This window comes from Panthera onca, chromosome C2 (genome assembly GCF_046562875.1).
Source record: "Panthera onca isolate mPanOnc1 chromosome C2, mPanOnc1 haplotype 2, whole genome shotgun sequence".
NCBI classification, from domain to species: domain Eukaryota; kingdom Metazoa; phylum Chordata; class Mammalia; order Carnivora; family Felidae; genus Panthera; species Panthera onca.
This window is the reverse complement of record NC_138347.1, coordinates 83740723-83763546: the sequence shown is the minus strand read 5'-3', so window position 1 is coordinate 83763546 and position 22824 is coordinate 83740723. Positions and strand designations below refer to the sequence as shown.

Genomic DNA, 22824 nt, shown 5'->3' with positions numbered 1-22824 from the left:
TGACTCTCCTCCCTCTTTCTACTCTCCCTTCCTTGCTGGACTCCACAGATCCTGCCTAGGCTCCAGTCTCAACAAAAAAAATCCCATAGCCCCTGGTCTTGACTCTGGGCCCCTCATTCCCCACCTGTTTCCCCTCAACCACTGACCTACTGAGGATCCAGAAGGATACCACCTCCCCAAGTCCCAAACCATGCACAAGATCTGATGTTTGTCTCAGTCCCTAGGAATGACCTGGTTTGTCCCTAGACTCTGTTTGTCAATAAATCTCAACATCCTCAGTGAGACAATCTCTGTCTTCACCCGGCAAAACCAAGTTTAAGGTGTACGTTTAGACCTAGGTAATGATAGTAACTTGGGATGGGGCCCCAATAATAACTGTGGATGCAACTGACAGAATCTATGGATCTAATTAGTCAATGAAGCTAAATATACTTGTAGTCAGATTGAAACAAACGTAGTCAAAAGGAAACAATAAAACTTAATCCTAGAGACACCTGGGTGGCTTGGTTGGTTAAGCATCAGATTCTTGATTTTGGCTCAGGTCATGATCTCGAGGTTAGTGAGTTCGAGCCCTGCATCGGCACTGTCAGTGCAAAGCCTGCTTGGGATTCTCTCTCTCTCCCTCTCTCTCTGCCCCTCTCCCACGTGTGTGTGTGTGTGTGTGTGTGTGTGTGTGTGTGTGTGTTCTCTCTCTCTCTCTTTCTCAAAATAAATGAATAAACTTAATTAATCCCAAGGGTTGTCTTTTATCTTCTGCAATACCCCTCATGAAAAGTGTTCTTCTTTCATACCCACCGCAAAGTGCTGACCAGTCAAGGTCAGGCATTCCCCCCAAGTCTAGACACTTGCTCCCAGGGAGACTGTAGGGTCTAGTGGCAAGCATGTAGCCCCTGGATGCAGAAGGTCCAGGGTGCAAATAACCCCCTTCTCTGTGCCTTGCTCTTCCTACCTGTAAAATAGGGAGAAGAAACTGCTTTCCCTTCCTTCCCAGTAAGGATTCGAAGTTATGTATATGAAGTGGTGACTGGAACCCCTGGCTCCAATTAGGCTTCTGCAAATTGTAGTTACTGCAGTCAGGAAATACATATAGATTCCAGGCACCAAGCTGCCCTGGCTCTATGGCATTAAGGAGTCAATGCCACATCTCACCCCCTCTGAGGAAACTTCCAAAGGAGCATCTTCTGACTTTCAAGTAAGTAGAGGCCCAACTAAGTGTGGGTATGAGTATGGTTGTATGTATGTCCCAGGTATAGGCCTGAGAGCCAGTCCAGACAGATCTCTGAGGAATCACTGCTTTCCCCTGCTCCAGAGGAAAGCACTGAAACTATTTCTTCACACACCTGGAAAAGGTTAGCAGCTTCCAGGACCCGTTGCACATTCTGCTTGGTGATCAGCGCCTTGCTGGTGTATGTATAGTCCAGAAGAGTGTGCATGGTCTCAGCATCGACCCCTTTGATAATGATCCTCTTCTCATACTTTTCCTTTAAATCATTGCAGAACATGGCCCTGGAAGAGAGATGTGTGAATGTGAGTGCTACCATGACCTTAACAGACCCCCTTCACACCTATCTGCCCCCACAGAACAGCGAGGTCCCTAAGGTCAGGACCTGGGATGATTGTTCTGTGTTCCTCTAACACCCAGAACACACCAGACATTCAATTAATACTTACTGCACTGAGGTGTCCTGCTCTGCTGTACCCAGCTGTGGTCCCTAAGGCAATCCCAGATCTGAAGAAAGAGTAGGAGCCCTACTGGCAAAGCTGGTGGGATCTAGAACTACTTTATTGGCCCAAAGAACTACTTTAATGGCTCAAAGTGCTGGAGAGTCTTCTGGGAGCATTGTAGCACCCTTCCCCTGCCCAGGCCTTCTCAACTACTAGTACCCCAAAACAGGGTTTCTCATTCAGTTCTCAGTTCTCATTTAAGCCTTCCTCTGGCCTGGAAGCTGGCCTCCACACCCAGGCCTGGCCAGCTGGGGCCCGAATGCCCTCCAGTAACACAAGAGATCTTGCTAGTACCTCTCACTCCAGAGGCTCAACCCCTGTCTATGGCTTCCCAGTTGGAGCTGGGAGCCTCGAATTGCCTTATCATAGGACAGAACTCCCCAAGGCCATTACTCTGTCTCACCTCTGGCTATGCTTATTCCCTCCCCAGGACTAGACTATTGGATATTTAGTGTCTATCCCGGAAGCAGGGGAACAGATGGAAAAGATGTTGATCTTGACATGAGATGGACCAAGATTTGAAAACCAGATCCACCAACTCAGAACTTGGACATGTTACTTAATCTCCAGGAGCTTCAGCTTTCTCGTCTATAATGGGAATTTTAGCAGTCATTTAAAAGTTTGCTGTAAGGATTCTCAATAACTAATAGATAAGTAGAAATACAAAGATTTTTTTCTACCCCCTCCAAGGCTCATATGTGAATTTATCATGCTACCTGGACATTGATATTTGAATTATCAATTCCTCTCAAGAAAAGTATGAGTAATTTTATTTATTTTTAAAATGCACTGAAGTCCTACTGTGTTTCTGGAGTTTTGAAAACTTAAAAGATATCTAAAATATAATGATTGCATAAATGATAAGCAGGGTAAAGATGATTAAATATGTGAGTGGAGACATGAAGATAGTCTATGAATGAGGCTAGGAGTGCCACTGAACTGTCACTACAGGTGGGTCTCCCATTTGACCAATGCAAAAGAGAGACCATCTGGTCAGTTACACAATCACACAATTTTTTTTTTTCAATATATGAAGTTTATTGTCAAATTGGTTTCCATACAACACCCAGTGCTCATCCCAAAAGGTGCCCTCCTCAGTACCCATCCCCCACCCTCCCCTCCCTCCCACCCCCCCATCAACCCTCAGTTTGTTCCCAGTTTTTAAGAGTCTCTTATGCTTTGGCTCTCTTCCACTCTAACCTCTTTTTTTTTTCTTCCCCTCCCCCATGGGTTTCTGTTAAGTTTCTCAAGATCCTCATAAGAGTGAAACCATATGGTATCTGTCTTTCTCTGTATGGCTTATTTCACTTAGCATAACACTCTCCAGTTCCATCCATGTTGCTACAAAGGGCCATATTTCATTCTTTCTCATTGCCACATAGTATTCCATTGTGTATATAAACCACAATTTCTTTATCCATTCATCATTTGATGGACATTTAGGCTCTTTCCATAATTTGGCTATTGTTGAGAGTGCTGCTATAAACATTGGGGTACAAGTGCCCCAAACATCAGTACTCCTGTATCCCTTGGGTAAATTCCTAGCAGTGCTATTGCTGGGTCATAGGGTAGGTCTATTTTTAATTTCTTGAGGAACCTCCACACTGTTTTCCAGAGTGGCTGCACCAGTTTGCATTCCCACCAACAGTGCAAGAGGGTTCCCGTTTCTCCACATCCTCGCCAGCATCTATAGTCTCCTGATTTGTTCATTTTGGCCACTCTGACTGGCATGAGGTGATATCTGAGTGCACAATCACACAATTTTATATATAACAAATCCAAATGCTCAGAGAATTACTATTGTTCTCAGCACAAAAACTATATGGAACTTCCCTTATGAATGGACAGCAGCCTTGCAACATTCCTACCAGAGACAATATATTCATGAGGCTGATCCTTAATAGCTATAGCTGACACAATTCCTTCAGTCTGATTCCCACAAAAACCTGTTAACTCCCTCTTGCCCTCCCAGGAGCTGTGGGACCCCAGCAGTCTCACAGGCTTGAACAGCACAGCTTATAAAAACAATTACTTGGAGGCAATGGAATTAAATTTCTTTCAATATGCCATACATTTACTGAGCACCCTCTCTGCATAGAATACTGGGCTAAAGCTGGAAGGGATTTAAAATTTTTTTTTTTTCAACATTTATTTATTTTTTGGGACAGAGAGAGACAGAGCATGAACGGGGGAGGGGCAGAGAGAGAGGGAGACACAGAATCGGAAACAGGCTCCAGGCTCTGAGCCATCAGCCCAGAGAGCCTGACGCGGGGCTCGAACTCACGGACCGCGAGATCGTGACCTGGCTGAAGTTGGACGCCCAACCGACTGCGCCACCCAGGCGCCCCAAGAAGGGATTTAAATATCAGGCAGTCTCTGGACCTAACTGAGTCCCCCTAAAATTCATATATTGCAGTCCTAACCCACCAACATAGATAGCGCTTTTAGGAGGTAATTAAGGTTAGGTGAAGTCATAATCCAATAGGATTTGTGTCCTTAAAAGAAGAGGAAAAGACATCAAAACTCTCTCTCTCTCTCTGCCGTGTAAGCATACAGTGTCTGTCTATAAGCCAGTCTTCACCAGAAACCGACCGTACTGACACTCTTATCTTGGACTTTCAGACTCTATAATTGTGAGAAAATAATTTTCTATTGTTGAAGACACCCAGTCCATGGCAATTTTTTTATGGAAGTCCAGGCTGACTAATACAGGCTGTCTCTCCCCTAGTCCCTAGTTGTTCAGAATCTAGCAGGGACACATCTGCACAAATAATAGTCTACAAGGGTCAAAAAGACTTGTAAAGTGCTGTGGAGGCAAGGGGTAGCTTCTCATGGAGAAGGAAAAGGTTGCTATGTGACAACTGTGGATAGGACATCCAGGTAGTAAACATGGTAAGTAGATGCAAGAGTGTGGGACAGGCAGAGGATCTAGCAAGCACATGGTTTGGCTGGAGCCCAGGGGTGATGAGAGAGGGTGGGGAGAGATCAGCCCAAACAGATAACCTGGGTCCTGACCGTGGAAGGTACTAGAGGCAGGCTAAGGAGTTAGGTTTTTTATTCAGTGGGCAATGGTGAGCCACTGAAGGTTTATGAACAGAGGCAGGACTCAAAAAGAACTTTTTTTTTAAAGTTTATTTATTTGAGAGAGAGAGAGAGAGAGAACAAGCAGGGGAAGGGCAGAGAGAGAGAGAGAGAGAGAGAGAGAATCCCAAGCAGGCTCTTCACGCCATCATCGCAGAGCCCAACTCGGGGCATGATCCCATGAACCGTGAGATCATGACCTGAACCAAAACCAAGAGCCAGACACTTAATTGACTGAGCCACCCAGGTGCCCCAAAAAGAACATTTTTAACAGGTGTGTTCTCACTTTAGTTTGCTGGTGATGGATGCATTTGGAGTAAAGCATTAATTGCACCCAAACAGAGCCGGGAGGCTTGTGACAGTGCCAAAGCCTTGTCCCAGAAACTGTACTACTTGAGGCAGTCACCATGCTGCTAAGTGACTGAACCTCCTGAGCTTTAGACACATGAACAGGAGCCTTAGAGAATCATTATCTCCCAGCCAAGTAAGTCACTGAAATGGGAAAGTCCCAGTGTAGGGCCCTGATGATAGAATCCACTTCCCCAAAGTGGGACTTCCATACCAACACAGAGGGAATTTGATCCCTAAATCCTGCTCCTCCTCCCTTTTCCACACCTCCTATTTCTGTCTGGGAATCCCCCATCAGTTTATTTTCCCCATTTCCTAATCTGCAAAACAAAGGTACCTGCTTCTGGTTTCCCAGGAACAATCATAAACCTCAAAAATCAAAAGTCTTCAGAAAGAAAGAGACTGAGAAAAAGAGAGAAATCACTTGACTAGCTGACTTTTTGAACCTTTTGTGTTAGCCAATGAGATCTTCTCCCTAAGGTCTCCTAGTGCCCTACCCCCCCTACCCCCCACCCCCATCCCTGTTCTAATCAACAGTAATCCTCCCACCCTCCCTCCTCCTCTTCTCTTCCTTCAACTGGCCTCTTTTCCCTCAAGAATATGACAGCAAGAAAGAAACAGCAAATGTGAATTCTGCAAAGTACTTGGAAGCAGAAAGGCAGTGATGTCATGTGGGCAGATGACCGATTTAAAAGCCTTTTTTGTCAGTCATAAATCCTCCTAGCCAGAGATGAATGGTCATCTGCAGAACCACATGTCTTTTAAAGTGGTGTCACACAGGATCCACCTTGCTGCCTCCTGATCACATAAAAAACCCTGCCATCACAACATCCACACAATTTCTTCCCAGAACAGCCTGTCCAGGATTTGGACAACTTCACTTGCTAAACCTCCCTTTCTTTGAGTCCCTAGAGCAGCACTGCCCATAGAAATATAATGTAAGCCAAATGTGTAATTTCAAATTTTCTACTAACCATGTTTTTAAAAAGTAAAAGGAGATAAAATTAATTTTAATATCTTTTATTTAGCCCAATACACCTCAAATGTTGTTTCAACATGTAATAAATATTTTTAATGAGTTATTAATGAGATAACTTACATCCTATTCCCACAGAGACTACAAAATCCCTCACAGACATTTTATACTTAAAAGCACATCTCAATTCAGACCAGTCATAACTCAAATGCTGAATAGCTGCATGTGGCTAGTGGCTACTCTATTAGATAGCACTGCTCCAGAGTATCACCCAGATCTGCAATCATCTCAGGGGGTGAAGTAAATGTCACCCACATAAGGGGCACCTGGGTGGCTCAGTCAGTTAAGCGTCTGACTTCGGCTCAGGTCATGATCTCACAGTTTGTGAGTTCAAGCCCTGCGTCAGGCTCTGTGCTGACAGCTCAGAGCCTGGAGCCTGCTTCAGCTTCTGTGCCTCCCTCTCTCTCTGCCCCTCCCCTGCTCATGCTCTCTCTCTGTCTCAAAGATAAACATTTAAAAATTTTTTTAAAAAATGTCACCCACATAAATGTCATGTAGATCAATACACAGAAAACAGGACGTTTAGCAAGAGACGATGGGCAGTGATGATGGGGTTAAACAAAGCTTCACATAACTGAGGCAACATATCAACAGAGTCCCACCGAAGTACAATTGAGAAATGCTACCTCACGTACAATGTGATTTTAAGATTAGTAAAAGGTGAACTTTGTTGAATCTGTATGATCTCAAACATGCCAATGAAAACTGGAAAAGTCTAATAGATGTTTTAATATTAAATAAGATAGGAATATAAATTCCCTAATTCAATGCCTTCCACTTTGAGGGGTTCTTTTGAAGTCTCTGTGTATGACACAATTATTGGGATCTCTGGGATCATCTGGACTCTTGATCAGGCTGTCACTGCTAGACACAGCTTCCGAATTCTTTCTTGTAATCAGTGACTGAATAACATCCTGCTCCAGCTCAGCCCAATCAAGATGGGTATCTTGATTGCCCAGAAGCTGACCCTTGTAAGCTAGTGACGTGTTTGGGATATAGGAGGAGCAGGACAGGGGAAGGGAGGAGGCCAAGCAAGACAAAAGTTGGATAGAAAGTAACTTCAGCCTAACCCTGCAGGGGACTGCTGGAGAATATATACTCCAGAGCCGTCTCAGCAAGTGGCGAAGGAGCTGGTCTGATACTCCAGCACCTCCTGACAGTCTTAGCTAGGGGCCACCCCAGGAGCAGGAAAATTCTCAGGCACTTCTGGCTTTCTGTGTATGTGAATGGGTGTGCACAAAGGGGCTCTTCCTAGGAGTAGGAAGAGCCTGCAGTGCTGGCTGTTGGAAGGCAAAGGGGGCTGTGGTCTAGTCTAGGCTCTAATACAAACTCACTACATGACTTTGTACTAGTGAGCAAAAACTCACCCCAGTGAGTTGTTGAGAAGAATGAGTGAGATAATATAAACAAGGTATTAGCACAATACCCAGCACTTACTAAGGGAAGGCATTTGGGACCAGACCAGAGGAATCTTGTCAGGCTGACGGTAGATACTTGGAGTAGGCAGACCCATCACACTCTGTCTTGCAACCCTTGACTTGCCAGCATTCAGCCTGGTGCATATCATCAGGTAAGTGGGTGTCAGAGTCACTGCACTGCTGTCCACAACCCCTCCAGAATAGAGTCAGGCTAGGGCTACACACAGACTGGTCCAGAGACATTAGCATGGTGCCTGTCACACAGTAGGAGAAAGGAAGTGCTCTAAAGACAGAGTCCTCTCTCTAAAGCTCTTTTTGCCTGCTTTGGCTCCCCAAATCCCAGCATTTCTCTGCTCTCTTCTGAGACTTTGTCACTGATTTTCTGTCACTTAAATACACTCTCCTGGGACACAATCATACTGAATACAGACAAGGTGAAACTACGAGAGAACTACATATTTCTTAAAGACCAAACTCCCAGGCCTCCTCCTGCTCTCTTGAGCAGTCCATTGAAACACTGAGGCAAAGTTGGGACCCCATAAACAGTATATAACCTATATAAGGTGGGTCACCCTTAGACATCCACTTTAATAACAGTTATCTCTTATGTTTATGTTTATAGCACTTTGTAGGACAAACAGCCTTATCTTCCTTGATTATTATACCCGTTTTATAGGTGATAAGACTATAGAAGTAGAAGTTAAGGGAATTGCCCAAGGCCATACAGGTTGTCAGCAATAGAATGGAGATCATAATCTAGTTTTGGACTCTTATTCTAGAGCTGAACAGTGAGCTGAAACCAAGAAAATCAGCAGAAGTTCAAGGCCATATTGGGGGCCATTGGGGGGTCAACTGAGTGAGAGCACTAAGTGAACTGGACTAAGTTTTGCTCTCTAAAAACAAAACTGAGTTAGTTGCTAACCATTTACTCCTTAGCTTATACTCAAGATAAATACAATTTTTTGTAATAAAAAATACTTTCTAGACAGACACTGACCAATTCTCATGAGATTCTAGTAAAACAGAGGTAGCTATTAAGATCCTCATTTTACAGTAGAAATAGTCTCAAGCTGGGAGCCAGTTGCCCAATACTCAGCAGTGAGTCAGTGCCAATCCCAAAATAGAGGCTGGGCAAGTGAGCTCGTCTCCCACAATAGCCATGAAAACTTCCATGGGCCTAAGAGTCTTCTGGAATGAAGTCAGGGCATGGCCCCAAACACAGCCTGGACCACACTCTTTTCTGAGTTCTGCTGGCCTTAATCCTCACTTCATTCAGGTCTCTGCTCAGAAGTCTCCTCAGAGAGCCCCTCTCTGATGCTGCCCCCAATACAGTCACCCCCTAACATCTTCACCTCCTTTATTTTTCTTTACAACCTGTCACAACCTGAAATTAACTAGTTTAACAATTGTGTTCCCACTACGGGAGCTGAGTGAGGGCATGCGTTGTAATCACCACTGTATCCCTGGGGCTAGAATGGTGCCTGGAGCCTAGTAGGGACTCAGTAAATATTTGGGGAGAAAATGAATGAATGAACAAATGACATGCCCTTCCTAACCCCTGTGTGTTTGGCTTTGACAAGAATCAGCATCTCCAAAATTACCAAACACACTTGGGAGACTGAGGCTGAGGAGGCCTGCCTCATAAGCCCTCCACCTCCACAGAGAACTCCAATCACACCCCCAAGTCCAGGGCCTGGAGCTTGGAAAGGACACAGCCACACCGGAACATTCCACCTAGACCTCTGCCATTCCTAAATGTTACCAATTCATAATCTTTCACCTAGCCCAACATTACTATGGCTTACCCCTTCCCTGAGCCTCCACACCCACCTCCTCCCTCCTGTACCTCTAACCCCAATTACAGACCAACACCCACCATCCCCACTATTTCATTCCTAGGCTAGGTCCACCCATGCTGCCCCTGTTCTGTTCTTCCTCTAATCCCCTCACCACCTCATTTATACCAGGAACTAACTCCTCTGCATTAGTGACATACTCTGTGTTGAATAGCTCTAATATTGGTTAACTAACTGAGTAAATTCTATTTAAGAATATGAATGTTGAGGCACCTGGGTGGCCCAGTCAGCTAAGCATCTGGCTCTTGATTTTAGCTCAGGCCATGATTTCACAGTCATGAGATCAAGCCCTGTGTCAGGTTCTGAGCTGGGCATGGAGCCTGCTTAAGATTCTCTCTCTTCCTCTCCCTTTGCCCCTCCCCTGCACACACATTTTGTCTCTCAAAAAAAAAAAAAAAAAAAAATATATATATATATATATATAAATGTTAATGTCTATATAATTGGTTAAAAAAATTTAATTAGTAATCATGTGCTGCTCAATGAATAGTATTATTAAGAAAAGATTATTTGGATATAAACCCAATGTGGACAGTCAAAGGGGTCTCCACTGCAAAAAAGCAGGGAGTGAGCACATGCAAGGGTGACCTAGCATGGGATGACAACACTCCTGATGGCCCCCAGCTCCTCTAGGCTGAGGGCACCAAAACCTTTCACCTGCCATTTCCTAACCAAGGGAAGGACATAAACATTTGGCTCAGCCCCATTTCTGACCTCAAAGTGCTCCCTAAGCCTTACGATATAGACGCTGTCCCAACGCTGGAGTCCTGCCCACATTTCTGGTCTGCAGACAGTCCACCCTCAAAGCCAGTGGGTCTCAAAGTATGTTCCCTGGACCACTTGCATTTGGAATTCCTGTGATGGCTGTTAAGAATGCAGAATCCTGAACCCCACTCACCCTAGACCTACTGAATCAAAATCCCTGGCAATGGGGCTGGAAATATGAATTTTACTAGGCTCCCCTAACCCCTACCCATAATTCTTTGGCAAACCAATGTTCAAGTACCAATGCCCTATGAAGAGGTCACCTCACTTCCCAACACAAGCCCCTATGGCTCACCCTGAGAAGGAGGAGATTGCACACAGTTCTACGTCAAAGAAATAACTGGCTATGGTGCTAGGGCAGACATGCCCTTGAAAATCTTCCCTCTCTGTAGATTCACCCTTTCACCTTCTGAGATTCAGCCCTCCTAGAATTCCATGAGGCCTAAAGCTGCCTCCCAAACTACGGGTAGGGGGTGGGGCACGCAGGCTCAGATGGAAGCTGGCCTCATCCTGGCCTTGTAAGTCTTTCTCCAGATTAGCTGTATAGACGGGGTCCCTGCAGCTTATATTCAAGTAACACAGTTCATTAGAGCTAGGAGTTCCGAAACAGGATGTGGTGCCCAAGCCCTATTAATAATAAACAGTGTGCAATTCTCTGTTCTTACCCGCAGTTCACATGTAAATCTCACACACCTGGAGGGGAGTCTTCAGAGAAGGATTTGAAGGTTCATGGCCATCTCCAAGAGACATGACTAACCACATGCTGCTATCTCTATCTGGAGCCTGGAGTCAGCTCCCCGAACCCCCAGCTGCTGACTAAGTCTTTGCTCCAAACTGACAGAGGAGCTAGAACCCCAGAGCTGCCCCCCACCTGACTCTAAACATTATTAAGCCCTGAAAGAACTACCTCCTACCAAGCTCTTTGCCCAATTTCACCACTCCTCAAGGACACTGCACAGGCATCTTTGGGGACCAGAACTCCAGCCATGTTTCTATAGCACCAGTGTCCCTCCCAGCTCCACTGGACCATTGCTGAGGCCTCAGCGTGTCATGTAACTCAGCCCATCCAAATTTATGACAGAAAGGGCTTGTTCTGTCCTGCTACATCAAGCAGGATAGAGTATCAGTCATAGCAAATGCTTATGACCAGGATTCAGCAATGATTCAACTACAAAGATATAATAAGCAGTTCTTATTTTTCCTTATTTTTCTTATTATTCCTAATTTTTTTAGTAGGTGTACCCAGATTTTCCTATAGGAAACTATCCTTCCTCCAATTTCAGTCTGCAAGGTTTGAATAGAGCTGGTCCCACATCCTAGACCATGGGTGAGCACAGTCCATGGCACATTAGTCTCCCATGCCACAGTGATCAGTTCACTGATGGGCATAGGAAGAAGCCAGTCCAATCAAAGCGAATCCTAGAACTTTCCCTGGAACCCCTGGGAAAGAGAAGTTCTCTTCCTGCTGTAACTGCTGAGCTGGGAGAAATAAAAGTTTGGAGCAGCTGGATATTTTCTTGCCTCCATCTGTGAAGATCCTCCCTGAGAGAGTAACCAACACAGAGGAAAGCAGAGACAAGAGACAAAGAGAGAAACAGTCCTGATGATATTATTTGAACACAAGGATCAAACAAGACCGAAAGTCAATACTCTTAAACTTTTATTACTTTTTTTTTTTTTTTTTTTTTTTTTTTTTTTTTAAATTTTTTTTTTTCAACGTTTATTTATTTTTGGGACAGAGAGAGACAGAGCATGAACGGGGGAGGGACAGAGAGAGAGGGAGACACAGAATCGGAAACAGGCTCCAGGCTCTGAGCCATCAGCCCAGAGCCCGACGCGGGGCTCGAACTCACGGACCGTGAGATCGTGACCTGGCTGAAGTCGGACGCTTAACCGACTGCGCCACCCAGGCGCCCCTTAAACTTTTAAATAATGTGAGCAAATAACTTCTTTTGTTGATATGCTTGAACCCAGTTTGAACTGAGTAGCTACCATTTGCAGTGCACGGTCCTGACTGACACAATTAGACAAATGAATAATGAATAACAAATGGGCCCAAATGCTAAAGAACATTGTATTAAAAGTGCCCAGAAAATGAAATGTTGATGTACGCTCAATATTGCCATACAAGACCCCTCAGAGTCTGGTCTAAATACCCCCTTCTGAATCCCCTGAAGCAGCTATGCCCAACAACTAGCAGTTTCCGGTGTGTGCCTCTGTTTACATCAACACCCTTGGGCCAGACAGGCTTCTCTATGTACACTCTATATAGCTTATTTTTTTAGGTGAAATCTAGGCCCAACGTGGGGATTGACTCATGACCCCAAGATCAAGAGTCGTATGTTCTATGACTTAAAACTCCTGGAGTTTAAGCCAGCCAGGCGCCCCTATATAGCCTATTTTTAATGAGTCTTCTCCTCTATTAGATTTATAAGACTCTGTAAGCCAAGGGCTAGATTTTATTTCTCTCTCAATTCTTATTTGCTGGCCCACAGTATAGATTTAATATTTGTAGGATGGATGGATGGATGGATGGATGGATGGATAGGTAAGTGGACAGAAGGAAACTACACATGCAGTGCAGTCCTGTACCTGGTCCTGAAGGCCAAGAGGATTTGCCTATTTTACATCATACTGTCCACATCTACATTTCTCTTCTAACTGCCATGCGAATAAATAACAACGAGCTCCAAGACCCAGTGACCTGAAATGAAGTGTGTGTATAGAGAACTGTATTATCCAGTGATTCTCCAAATTGGTAACCCGGGCCCACGATATTTACCCTAAGCCCTCCCACTTGAGATGTTACAGTACAAAACATGGTGGTTGTTCTCCACCTTAATTTGCTTTAGCACATCTTCCATCTCCTTGCCAGAGACGAAACCTGGCTTCCCCTAACAAAACACCACTTCCCTCTTCAATGAGGTCTGCTCTGATTCTCACTTCCCACTGGGCCACGAGCAGGGTCAGCATTTGTGCTCACTGTCCACTGCCACATCCTGACCAGGCTGTTTCCCTAAAGGCTCCTTATCAACACCCCTTTCCAAACATTTTCCATCCCAACCCACAGGACCCCATCCTGGCCTCCTTATGACCTCCATGTCATTAACCAAAAGTCAAAGATCAGCCTAGGCTTAGAGATTTTTCTGAGCATTCCCTGGTTCTGATCACTTAGAAACATGTGAACTGGCACTGGTCCTAATCCTCACCCAAGGTATTCAAATGTTGAGGCATAAAAGTTATCCCTATTATGACAGGGCAAAAGTGATCACATACGTGTTCCAGACTTCTCCCTTCACCAGCTGCCACAGAGGAATCTGGACTGCCAGGCCTGTTCCTTGGGCTTTTATGACACAAATCCAGAGGGAGAGGGGAAAAAAATAAGAGATCCTCCAGCTGAGAGTGGAGAGGAGTTTTAAAGCCAAAGGTGAAGAAGGAACTACCATAGATTGGCCTATACTCTTCCAGGAAGCCCTCTCTGATTGCCTTTTTTCTCTGGTCTGACTTAATGCCCCTTCTGTAAGCAGAACTCCATCATATTACCTATACTGAAACATTGATATTATTACCCTATACTGAAGCACTGATTTGCCTATCTTTCTCCTCTGACTGTGATTTTGTTGTTAATAGGGAACAAGAACTCATTAATCTTTGTAAACTCAGTGCATGGTAGAGAGTGGGGTCATTCATTCAATTGACCTTGAGTGCTATGTCCACTAACACCACATTCCAAGAATTATTCACTGGGCATCTGCCCCTCCCTTAATTCCCCAAACACCAAAATTCCCTTGATATCTACCCCAGACAAACCTGAGCTTACTCTACATGACACATGATCTCCTGAATATCAGTAAGCTCTTACTTGACCCTGAACCTGAATTATTATATGCATACCTGCCAGCAGGTAATTTTTATAGATCCTTGAATATCTCCTCAGAAACAGCTACAATGCAACTTTTGGTTTGATTGTGTTTTAAAGTCATAACAATATCAGCACTCCTATAATTACTGTGGCCTTAAAGCTTTCCACAAAAGTTAAACATAATAACAGAATGACTACCCTTACAGCTTGCAGAGGATACGTAGGTTGCCTGAATGATATTTTTTTTCATAGCAAAGGAGACTTATACAAAAATGGCCTCTCCGGGGGCTCCTGGCTGGCTGTTGGTAGAGCATGCAACTCTTGATCTCAGGGTCATAGGTTCAAACCCCACACTGGGCCTAGAGCTTACTTTAAAAAGAAAAAAAAAAAAGCCTCTCCAAAATAACTTAAGGTGGCTTATAGTCTCAGAGATATTATAAAATGCAAAACAGTAACAACAAAAAGTAATAAAATAAGATCTAAGTAATTAAAGTAGGAGACTATGTCACTGAAACCTAGGCTAAGGAAAGCTAATGCATAAGCTTCCTGACAGCCAAAGCAAAGGCAGAAGTACAATAAGTTGGCTAAAGGGGCGCCTGGGTGGCGCAGTCGGTTAAGCGTCCGACTTCAGCCAGGTCACGATCTCGCGGTCCGTGAGTTCGAGCCCCGCGTCAGGCTCTGGGCTGATGGCTCGGAGCCTGGAGCCTGTTTCCGATTCTGTGTCTCCCTCTCTCTCTGCCCCTCCCCCGTTCATGCTATGTCTCTCTCTGTCCCAAAAATTAAAAAAAAAAAAAAAAAAAAAAAAAAAAACTAAAAAAAATAAGTTGGCTAAGAAAAGAAAGTAAACCAGCATTTATTAGCCCTCTTTAGTGTACATTCATTTTTCCTTTTGTCTAGTGCCTTCCCTTTCTGGGAAATGCTCTCCCAAGTCCTACTCAAATCATGTGGTTCAAATAGAAGCTCTTACGTTTTTACCAATCTCCCCTCCTTTGCCCTGCCCTCCGCCCCTGCTTTTGGCCAACCTTGAACTCCTAAACTAAACTGGGCTGATCACTGTGCCCCACCTCCCGGACACAACGATTGGTCTAGGATTGGGTAAGAGAATGGAACAGAGTCTTTCCTGGGGGCTTTTCAAACTGAAGCCAGCCCCTCAGTTTCTCTCTGGAACCAACTGAAAAGGAGCGAGTCTTAGAGCTGCCAAGGAGCAGACCCCCAACCATGTGGCAGAAGTACATCTGAGAAATCCCACCTTAGAAAGAAGCCAAGTGAGAGTCGAAAGAAAGCACCCTGACTGCATTCAAGGCCCTGGTTCCTCTTCTCCCTGAGCTCTGCTGCATCCCGGCCCTTCCTATGAATTGGCTATGTGGCCAAATACCTTCCTCTTTTGCCAAAGCTGATTTGACCTCAGATTCTATTCCTTGCCATCAAAAGAACACTGACTAATATAGGAACATTGAGCAATGTGACGGATGGTGAGCTCCAAGGCAGTTTTACCAAAAACATACATGTTCTTCATATGGGCAGCTCTTCTCATGGACTGTTTAGTGTTTGCTATATTAGAATCTACTCTGCAAAGGCATTTTCATGAATGGACAGTTACATATCTGTGTACTTGGCATAGGGGTAAAGTTCAGAACTTAAGATGTCAATGATGAGTGTTTGTGTTGTGTTTTAGTTGAGAGCTCCATGCAGCATTATTCAAAACAGGAGAAGAATGGACTTTCTAGTCTTGAGTGAAAGAAGACCCACATGCCCTAGACACCAGGGGTGGAGATGACAGAGATGATATTTTATTAAAAATTCAAAGGACCTACATGCACTTCTGCCTTGAGGCAGCAATTCCTGCCGAGTACCTTCCAATCCTAAAAAAAAAAAAAAAAAATGGTCTGCAGGAGTCTCTATGTAGGCATAGCACATTTGTGTCCAGATGGTCATGTGAGTAACCTGCTGAATCCACAACATTCTGAAGCATTCTGGATTTTTAACTGATCCTTCAAATCTTTCCTATAATGACCACGCTTTATCATCCTTCCCTTTTTTAAAGTTATGCAATAGCCTCCTAACTCTGTGAGGACTTCCTGCTCTGACCAGGATGCTGCCTATCAGTGACTGAACCTTCAGGAGGAATGTCAAGTTTTTATGGATATCAAATACGTAGTAGGTGTCTGCCGAATGTCAGCCATTGCAATGGTGTCAAGGACCCTCCCATAGCTCACATTCCCAGCCAGTTTCTAGACCATGCATGATGGATGATGCTTACATGCCACACAGTCTCACATGTATACCAGAGCCACTCAAAGTCTGAAGGGAGAAGAGAAGTAAAAGTGCAAAATAATTGTCCTCTTGCCTGTAAGATCTCAGGATCATTATCTCTGATGCCTATGAGACAGGAATCATGGAATTCTCTAATATCTGTATATTTTTCATGATACCTTAACCCTTACTCTGCACCTAATGCAGGACAGGCACATAGTAGCTGCATATAATGGATCCTTGTCAGTTTTTGGTTGCCCAGCATCTGAAACCCTCCCGAGGTATGGCAAATTCTCCCTCTAAATGAGATGTGGTGTGTGGCAGAAGCACTTCCTGATCCAGAAGCTGCAAAGGCCCAAGGCACACTTTCCCAACTTCTGTCACAGCTATTGCATTAACATGCGTAACTCAGCTTTGACCAATTAGATAAACTTACCCCAGGCTAGGAACTGGGAGCTGGAAATGCAAAGAAGCAGAGACAGAGGAGAACCAATTCTGGTGGAAGCAGCAGCCTCCAGTTCCCAGGAATTGCAAGGGAGACAGTGCCAGTGGCCAGAGCTGTGCTAGCCTTGGCCTCCAGGATCCTGCAACAGCGGGGGAATTCTCCCCAGATGGGTTCTGGGTGGCTTTAAGCTGTGGTCCTGGCCACGACCTGGCCTCCCTGGCTCCTGTCTGTTTTCGGAGTTTGGCCTTCTGAGGGATTCTGTGAGTTACCTACATAAATCTTCAAAAAATCCAGTTGATTGCTCTTCCTTAGAATGAAGAAATCTGACTTGTTATCATGCATAAAATGTTTAGGCAAAAAAATTCATAAATGATCTATTTTATTACATGTATTTCACAAACTTTACTGGGATGGATAGACACAAATCAGTAGCTTCACTGTGTTGTATAACAGCACTGAACCTCAGAGAGGCCAAGCAATTTCTCCAAGATTTACACAGCCAGTAAGTGGCAGGGTATAGACTCAAATGCCAGTGACAAGGTTCTAAGATGGTGTTCTTTCCATTATACCAAGCAGTTACTGGTTCCTGCCCCAATGATGTCCTACAGGTCCTTGAGGCCCTATGCTTTCAAAGCATACTGTCTCTTCACCTCACATCCTGACCTACTTCCTTATTTCTTATTTAATCCTTTGACCCAGACTGGTGCCCTAAGGCATGCTGAGTCTTCAACGCTATGGGGATCTGTCAGCTCAGCCCCCAGATGCAAATTGGCTTGAATGTTCCCATAGTGTTCTGCCTGTGTGTGTGTGTGTACGTGCACATGGAGGCAATAACTTTTATACTTTCTCCTCACCTACAGCTTACATAGACTATACTAGTGTATGGTAGAGAGGGAAAGTTAATAGTCTTGCACAGTTAATGTCCCAACAGCCACATTTCTGCCTGATAGAAAGGTCTGCTCTCAGTTTGGATCCCAATGGGGAAACCATTCTTGCTATCAAAGTGAGTTCCCTGGAGGGTGAAATGGAGACAATGCTATCCACTAGTTGTTACCTAATTGTTGATATTGTGGAAATCCAGCAAAGTTCCTGGCATGCAGTAAATACTCAAAAAATATTGTCCTTTCCAGATCCCAAACTGCAGAAATACTTATTCCAAATATGTTTATCACCACATCATTTATAAAAACAAAAATATTAGAAGTAACCTATATTCACAATGAATGATTTTCATATTATGCATCTATTAAAAATGGTAGCTAAATAAATAAATAAGAGTTATGAAAACTATAGGGGAAAGATTATAATGAAACAAGATGCAAAGCAAGATGCAAAAGTGTATCTAAACTAATTTTACAAGTATGTAAAATATTCATATGAAACAAAGTAGAATAATAACACCTAAACGAAAACAAACTTTATCAGAAAAGTCCCATAATCCCCTGTCCCCAAAATCTTGCAGTCAGATGTGCTCTGACATTCAGAATTGTTTGAATATTACCATATCTTGAATATTATATAGCACCGCCAGCATTCCTATATCCAGAGCACTAGTAGTCCAGCAATGAATATATGCATAATGGAATAAACAGACTCCAAGTAGCCTCTTCTCAGTTCAGGACAGATGTCTCCATCAGACATGTGCAGCTCAAGTCACAAATTTGTCTGCCAAATAAGTTCTAAAAACTTTCTCATTTATCAGCACTTGGGGGATTTTAGAATTGCTGATAAGAAATTATAGACCTATAGTACTTAAATATTTTTTTAATGCTTACTTATTTTTGAGAGACAGAAGAAGTCAGAGTGCGAGCAGGGGAGCGGCAGAGAGAGGGGGAGACACAGAATCCAAAGCAGGCTCCTGGCTCTGAGCTGACAGCACAGAGCCCGACACAGGGCTTGACCCCACAAACCAAGAGATCATGACCTGAGCCAAAGTCGAATGCTCAACTGACTGAGCCATCCAGGTGTCCTGGTCTATAGTACTTAAATATTAACCACCACATTGATTCTACTAAGTGAACAAGACTAAAAGCATAAAATGCAGGACCCAATGCTCGAAGTACAGTCACCAGTTCACTTGATCAGGCATACCCACTGTGGCAACAGCAATACTCAATGCTTTCACCATTAGCAAGATTTCTAATCCAGACCCAGATGGCCTTAACTCATTCTTGTTTTCCTTAGCACTTACTCTCTCACCTGTGCTTGCCGGCTCCCTTGTAGACCCCTTACACCATTATGCAGAAAAAGCAAAGGATTATAACCTCTACACATGGTTTAAGAGTAGCCTCTCAGGGCGCCTGGGTGGCTCAGTCGGTTGAGCGTCTGACTTCGGCTCAGGTCACGAGCTCACAGTTCGTGAGTTCAAGCCCCGTGTCGGGCTCTGTGCTGACGGCTCGGAGCCTGGAGCCTGCTTTGGATTCTGTGTCTTCCTCTCTCTCTGACCCTCCTCCGCTCATGCTCTGTCTCTCTCTTAAAAATAAAAAAATATTAAAAGAAAAAAAGGGTAGCCTCTCACCCTACTTGCTGCCATACAGTAATTAGTTAATATATAATAATAATATTAATAGATTGGGCCCAGAATGCCATTCCCATTCCTGACCTGTGCTTGATTTTTGTAGCCAGTGGTCAAAATCCCCTCATCATGGACTCAGGGAACCAGACCCAAAGACCAGGGTACTGAGGTACAAGCAGGAGCCAAGGTCCAGGCAGATTTGGGGCAGCAGCAGCAACAAAGGAGCTTGCTATCGACTCAGCCTCAGCCTGGAAGCTCTTTTATTCATATGGGAAGGCCAGTCATCTGGTAGGACTATGAGGAGCCTGATGATCCCTCCCTACATCACCACTCCTTCCCTCAGCCACCCCTGAAATCGCAACACGATTGCCCTCAGGGGTCAGCCTCACCTATGGAGTGTGCCATATCTGCAATGATTTGTTCCCTGCCCCCCCAAAATGGCGAGAGCCACTGGTTTAGATGGAGATCCTATGGGAGGTGGGTTCAGCATGTAGGATGCACAACCAGTTCCAAAGACTTTGATTTGGGGACATGTCCAAAGGCATAACACAAATGGCAGCTTTCTTAGTGGTCTTTTTTTTTTTTTTTTTTTTAATTTTTTGTAAATGTTTTTATTTATTTTTGAGACAGAGAGCGACAGAGCATGAACGGGGGAGGGTTAGAGAGAGAGGGAGACACAGAATCGGAAGCAGGCTCCAGGCTCTGAGCTGCCAGCACAGAGCCCGACACAGGGCTCGAACTCAAACACTGGGAGATCATGACCTGAGCCGAAGTCGGACGCTCAACTGACTGAGCCACCCAGGCGCCCCTTAGTGGTCTTTTAAAACACACTACTAGTTTTATAACATTTTAAAAAACAATTACTATGAATATTAAATTATGCTTTCCTTGATTTTCCTGCTAGGATAATATTCAGACACCTTGACATTTGGCTGTTGACATTTAATGTATGTCGCGAGCTACTTTTTCAGCTTTATTCTCCCTTGCGACTTTCTCAGCCTCAACTCTATGTATTTTCCCAACTTCCTCATTCCACTCAAGACTTCTAAATAGGCCCCCAAAGGGAACTACATTGTCTGAGTTACTAATATAGTCCCTGTTTATAGCCACCATGGTTATATATGCAGGTAGACAATAGCTGGGCAGCAGGTCCAGAGAACATGTGTAAAATGATGTCAGTGAGGAAGATTCTGGGGGAAAATGGAACTGGTAGATTCTTTGATGCACTAGACCACATGAAAGATCATGGTGAGAAGATGTGAGCAAAAGATAGTCCCACAACTAAGCAAATGGAAAAAACAATGAATTATTAACTTTAGGAAAGACAAAAAGCTTTACATGAAACAAAATGTAATCATTTCACACAACTTGGTTCAACAAGAAAAATGTTTTCATGAACATCATGCAAATTCTTAATACAAACTTATCCAGGAAAAATGTGAAAACATTATACTGAGAGAGTGTAGTAAAGGTCAGTGTATGGTAAGGGAGCTAGGAGTAAGTGCTAAGTCCTTATCAGACATACTAGGAAATCAGTAAATGATGTCTAACGTTGAGAAATCAAGAAAGAGTAGCATAAGCATATTTTGAAGAAATATAAATATAATACCAGAAGAAATAGCTAAACATAAAAAATGGTGACTTTTGGTGAACAATACTGAAGGGTAGAAGAGGTGAAGAGGAATTTTTGTTTTTTCATTATAAGTCTTTAAATACTATTTGACTCTTCGTTAACTATCTGCATGCAGTACTTTGACAAAAATAAATTTTAATTTTAAAAAATATATATCTGAAAATTTGGCGTATGTGGGTGGTTCATTTGGTTAAGCAACAGACTTCTTGATTTCAGCTCAGGACATGATCTCGCGGTTCATGAGTTCAAGCCCCACATCAGACTCTGTGCTGAGCATGGAGCCTGCTTGGGATTCTCTCTCTCCGCCTGTCTCTACCTGTCACCTGCTCACACATGCACTCCCTGTCTCTTGCTGTCTCTCCCTCAAAATAAATAAACATTTAATATATATATATATATATATATATATATATATATATATATATGTGAAAATTTGAAAGGCCGTGAAGAGACAGTTCACAGAAAAGAACTACAGACAATCCTTAAACATACAAAAAGACGTTTGAGCTTATTCAAAATGAGAGAAATGCAAATTAAAACAAAACTGAGATACTGTTTCTCATCTGTCATACTGGGAAAAATCCCAAAGTTGGAAGCCATCCTCTTTCGGCAAGCCTGTCAGGAGTTCAAAATGACTGAACCCCTATAAAGGCAGATCTGGCATATATATCCACTTAAACTGCAGATGCGTTTCTGCTTAACTCAGCAAACCCTCTTCTAGAAATGCACCCCCAGGTATTCCTGCACACATATAAAAATGACATATGTATAAGGTTATTCATTACAACATTGTTGTATGGCAAAAGATTAGAAACAAGGGGCGCCTGGGTGGCTCAGTTGGTTAAGCGTCCGACTTCAGCTCAGGTCACGATCTCACCGTCTGTGAGTTCGAGCCCCGCGTCGGGCTCTGGGCTGACGGCTCAGAGCCTGGAGCCTGCTTCCGATTCTGTGTCTCCCTCGCTCTCTGCCCCTCCCCCGCTCACACTCTGTCTCTCTCTATCTCAAAAATAAAATAAATGTTAAAAAAAAAAAAAAAAAAAAGATTAGAAACGATCCAAATGTCTGTCAACAGGGGACTGGTTAAATAAACTGTGGTTTAGTCACTCCATGGAAAACATTTATGTTCTCAATGAATAAAGAAAAAGTGTACAAAATTTAATTGCCAGCTTCCAGGCCCTCCAAAGCAAAGAGGGCTGTATCAGAAGCCTCTCAGACAGAGTAGGCTCTCTGCCCTTCCTAAGTATGAGCATAAGAGGAACTTGGCTCCCTAGCCCTTTCAAAACCTTAGAAACTAAGCAAAACGGGTGGTGAGGCAATGTCAGACTTCATGTCAGTCCTAAGTCCAAATCCCACTTGGTCACTTTATTCACCGAGACACTCCGGGCTTTCATTCCTCATCTGTAAATGGGGATAAAATTCCCTACCTCGCAGGGCTGCCGTGGGATGGTGTATGGGACACAGGTGGCACAGAGCTTTACTCTCACTAAGTGCTCAACAACAGAAGTTATTATTAATAGCAGTTAATAGCAATACCGGAAAAAAGAATTCTGTCTCCAAGACTGTGTTCACTATAGGAGGAAAGTCATCCTGGAAATACCAAGATAAGAATCAAAAGTTGCTGCTCTGAAGAAAAGAAGGAATTTCCCTACGTGACCAGGCAGTTTTGGAAGAGAGTCTTCAACCATAGGCACACATGCACACTGTGTGGGTGCCTCCAGCATCTCATGGCCACCACCACCTTTGAGGGCTGGTACACACTTTCCCTAAGTATCCTACATCAGCAGGGTGGGAAGGACCTGGGCCTAAACACCTTCCATTTAGGATGAGAAACCCAAGGACCAGAGGAATCATGATGTGCTTGAGAGCACACAGACAGCGGTCCTGTTC

The 22824-nt window shown here is 43.9% G+C and overlaps 1 protein-coding gene across 4 annotated transcripts in view; it reads right to left on the bottom strand.

Moving 5' to 3' along the window:
* KLHL6 (kelch like family member 6) overlaps positions 1 to 22824 on the bottom strand; it is a 98708-nt gene that overhangs the window by 73436 nt on the left and 2448 nt on the right. For 3 of the 4 annotated variants that reach the window (XR_009612229.3, XR_009612230.3, XM_060639328.3), the window contains exon 2: positions 1341 to 1506. Coding sequence is in view for 2 of the 4 variants with exons in the window: in XM_060639328.3 (XP_060495311.1) it covers positions 1341 to 1506 (166 nt within the window). In the remaining 2 variants the exon portion in view is untranslated. Of the gene's footprint in view, positions 1 to 1340; positions 1507 to 1671; positions 2432 to 22824 lie in introns of those variants that run through there. The other variant, XM_060639329.3, reaches the window with a different exon arrangement.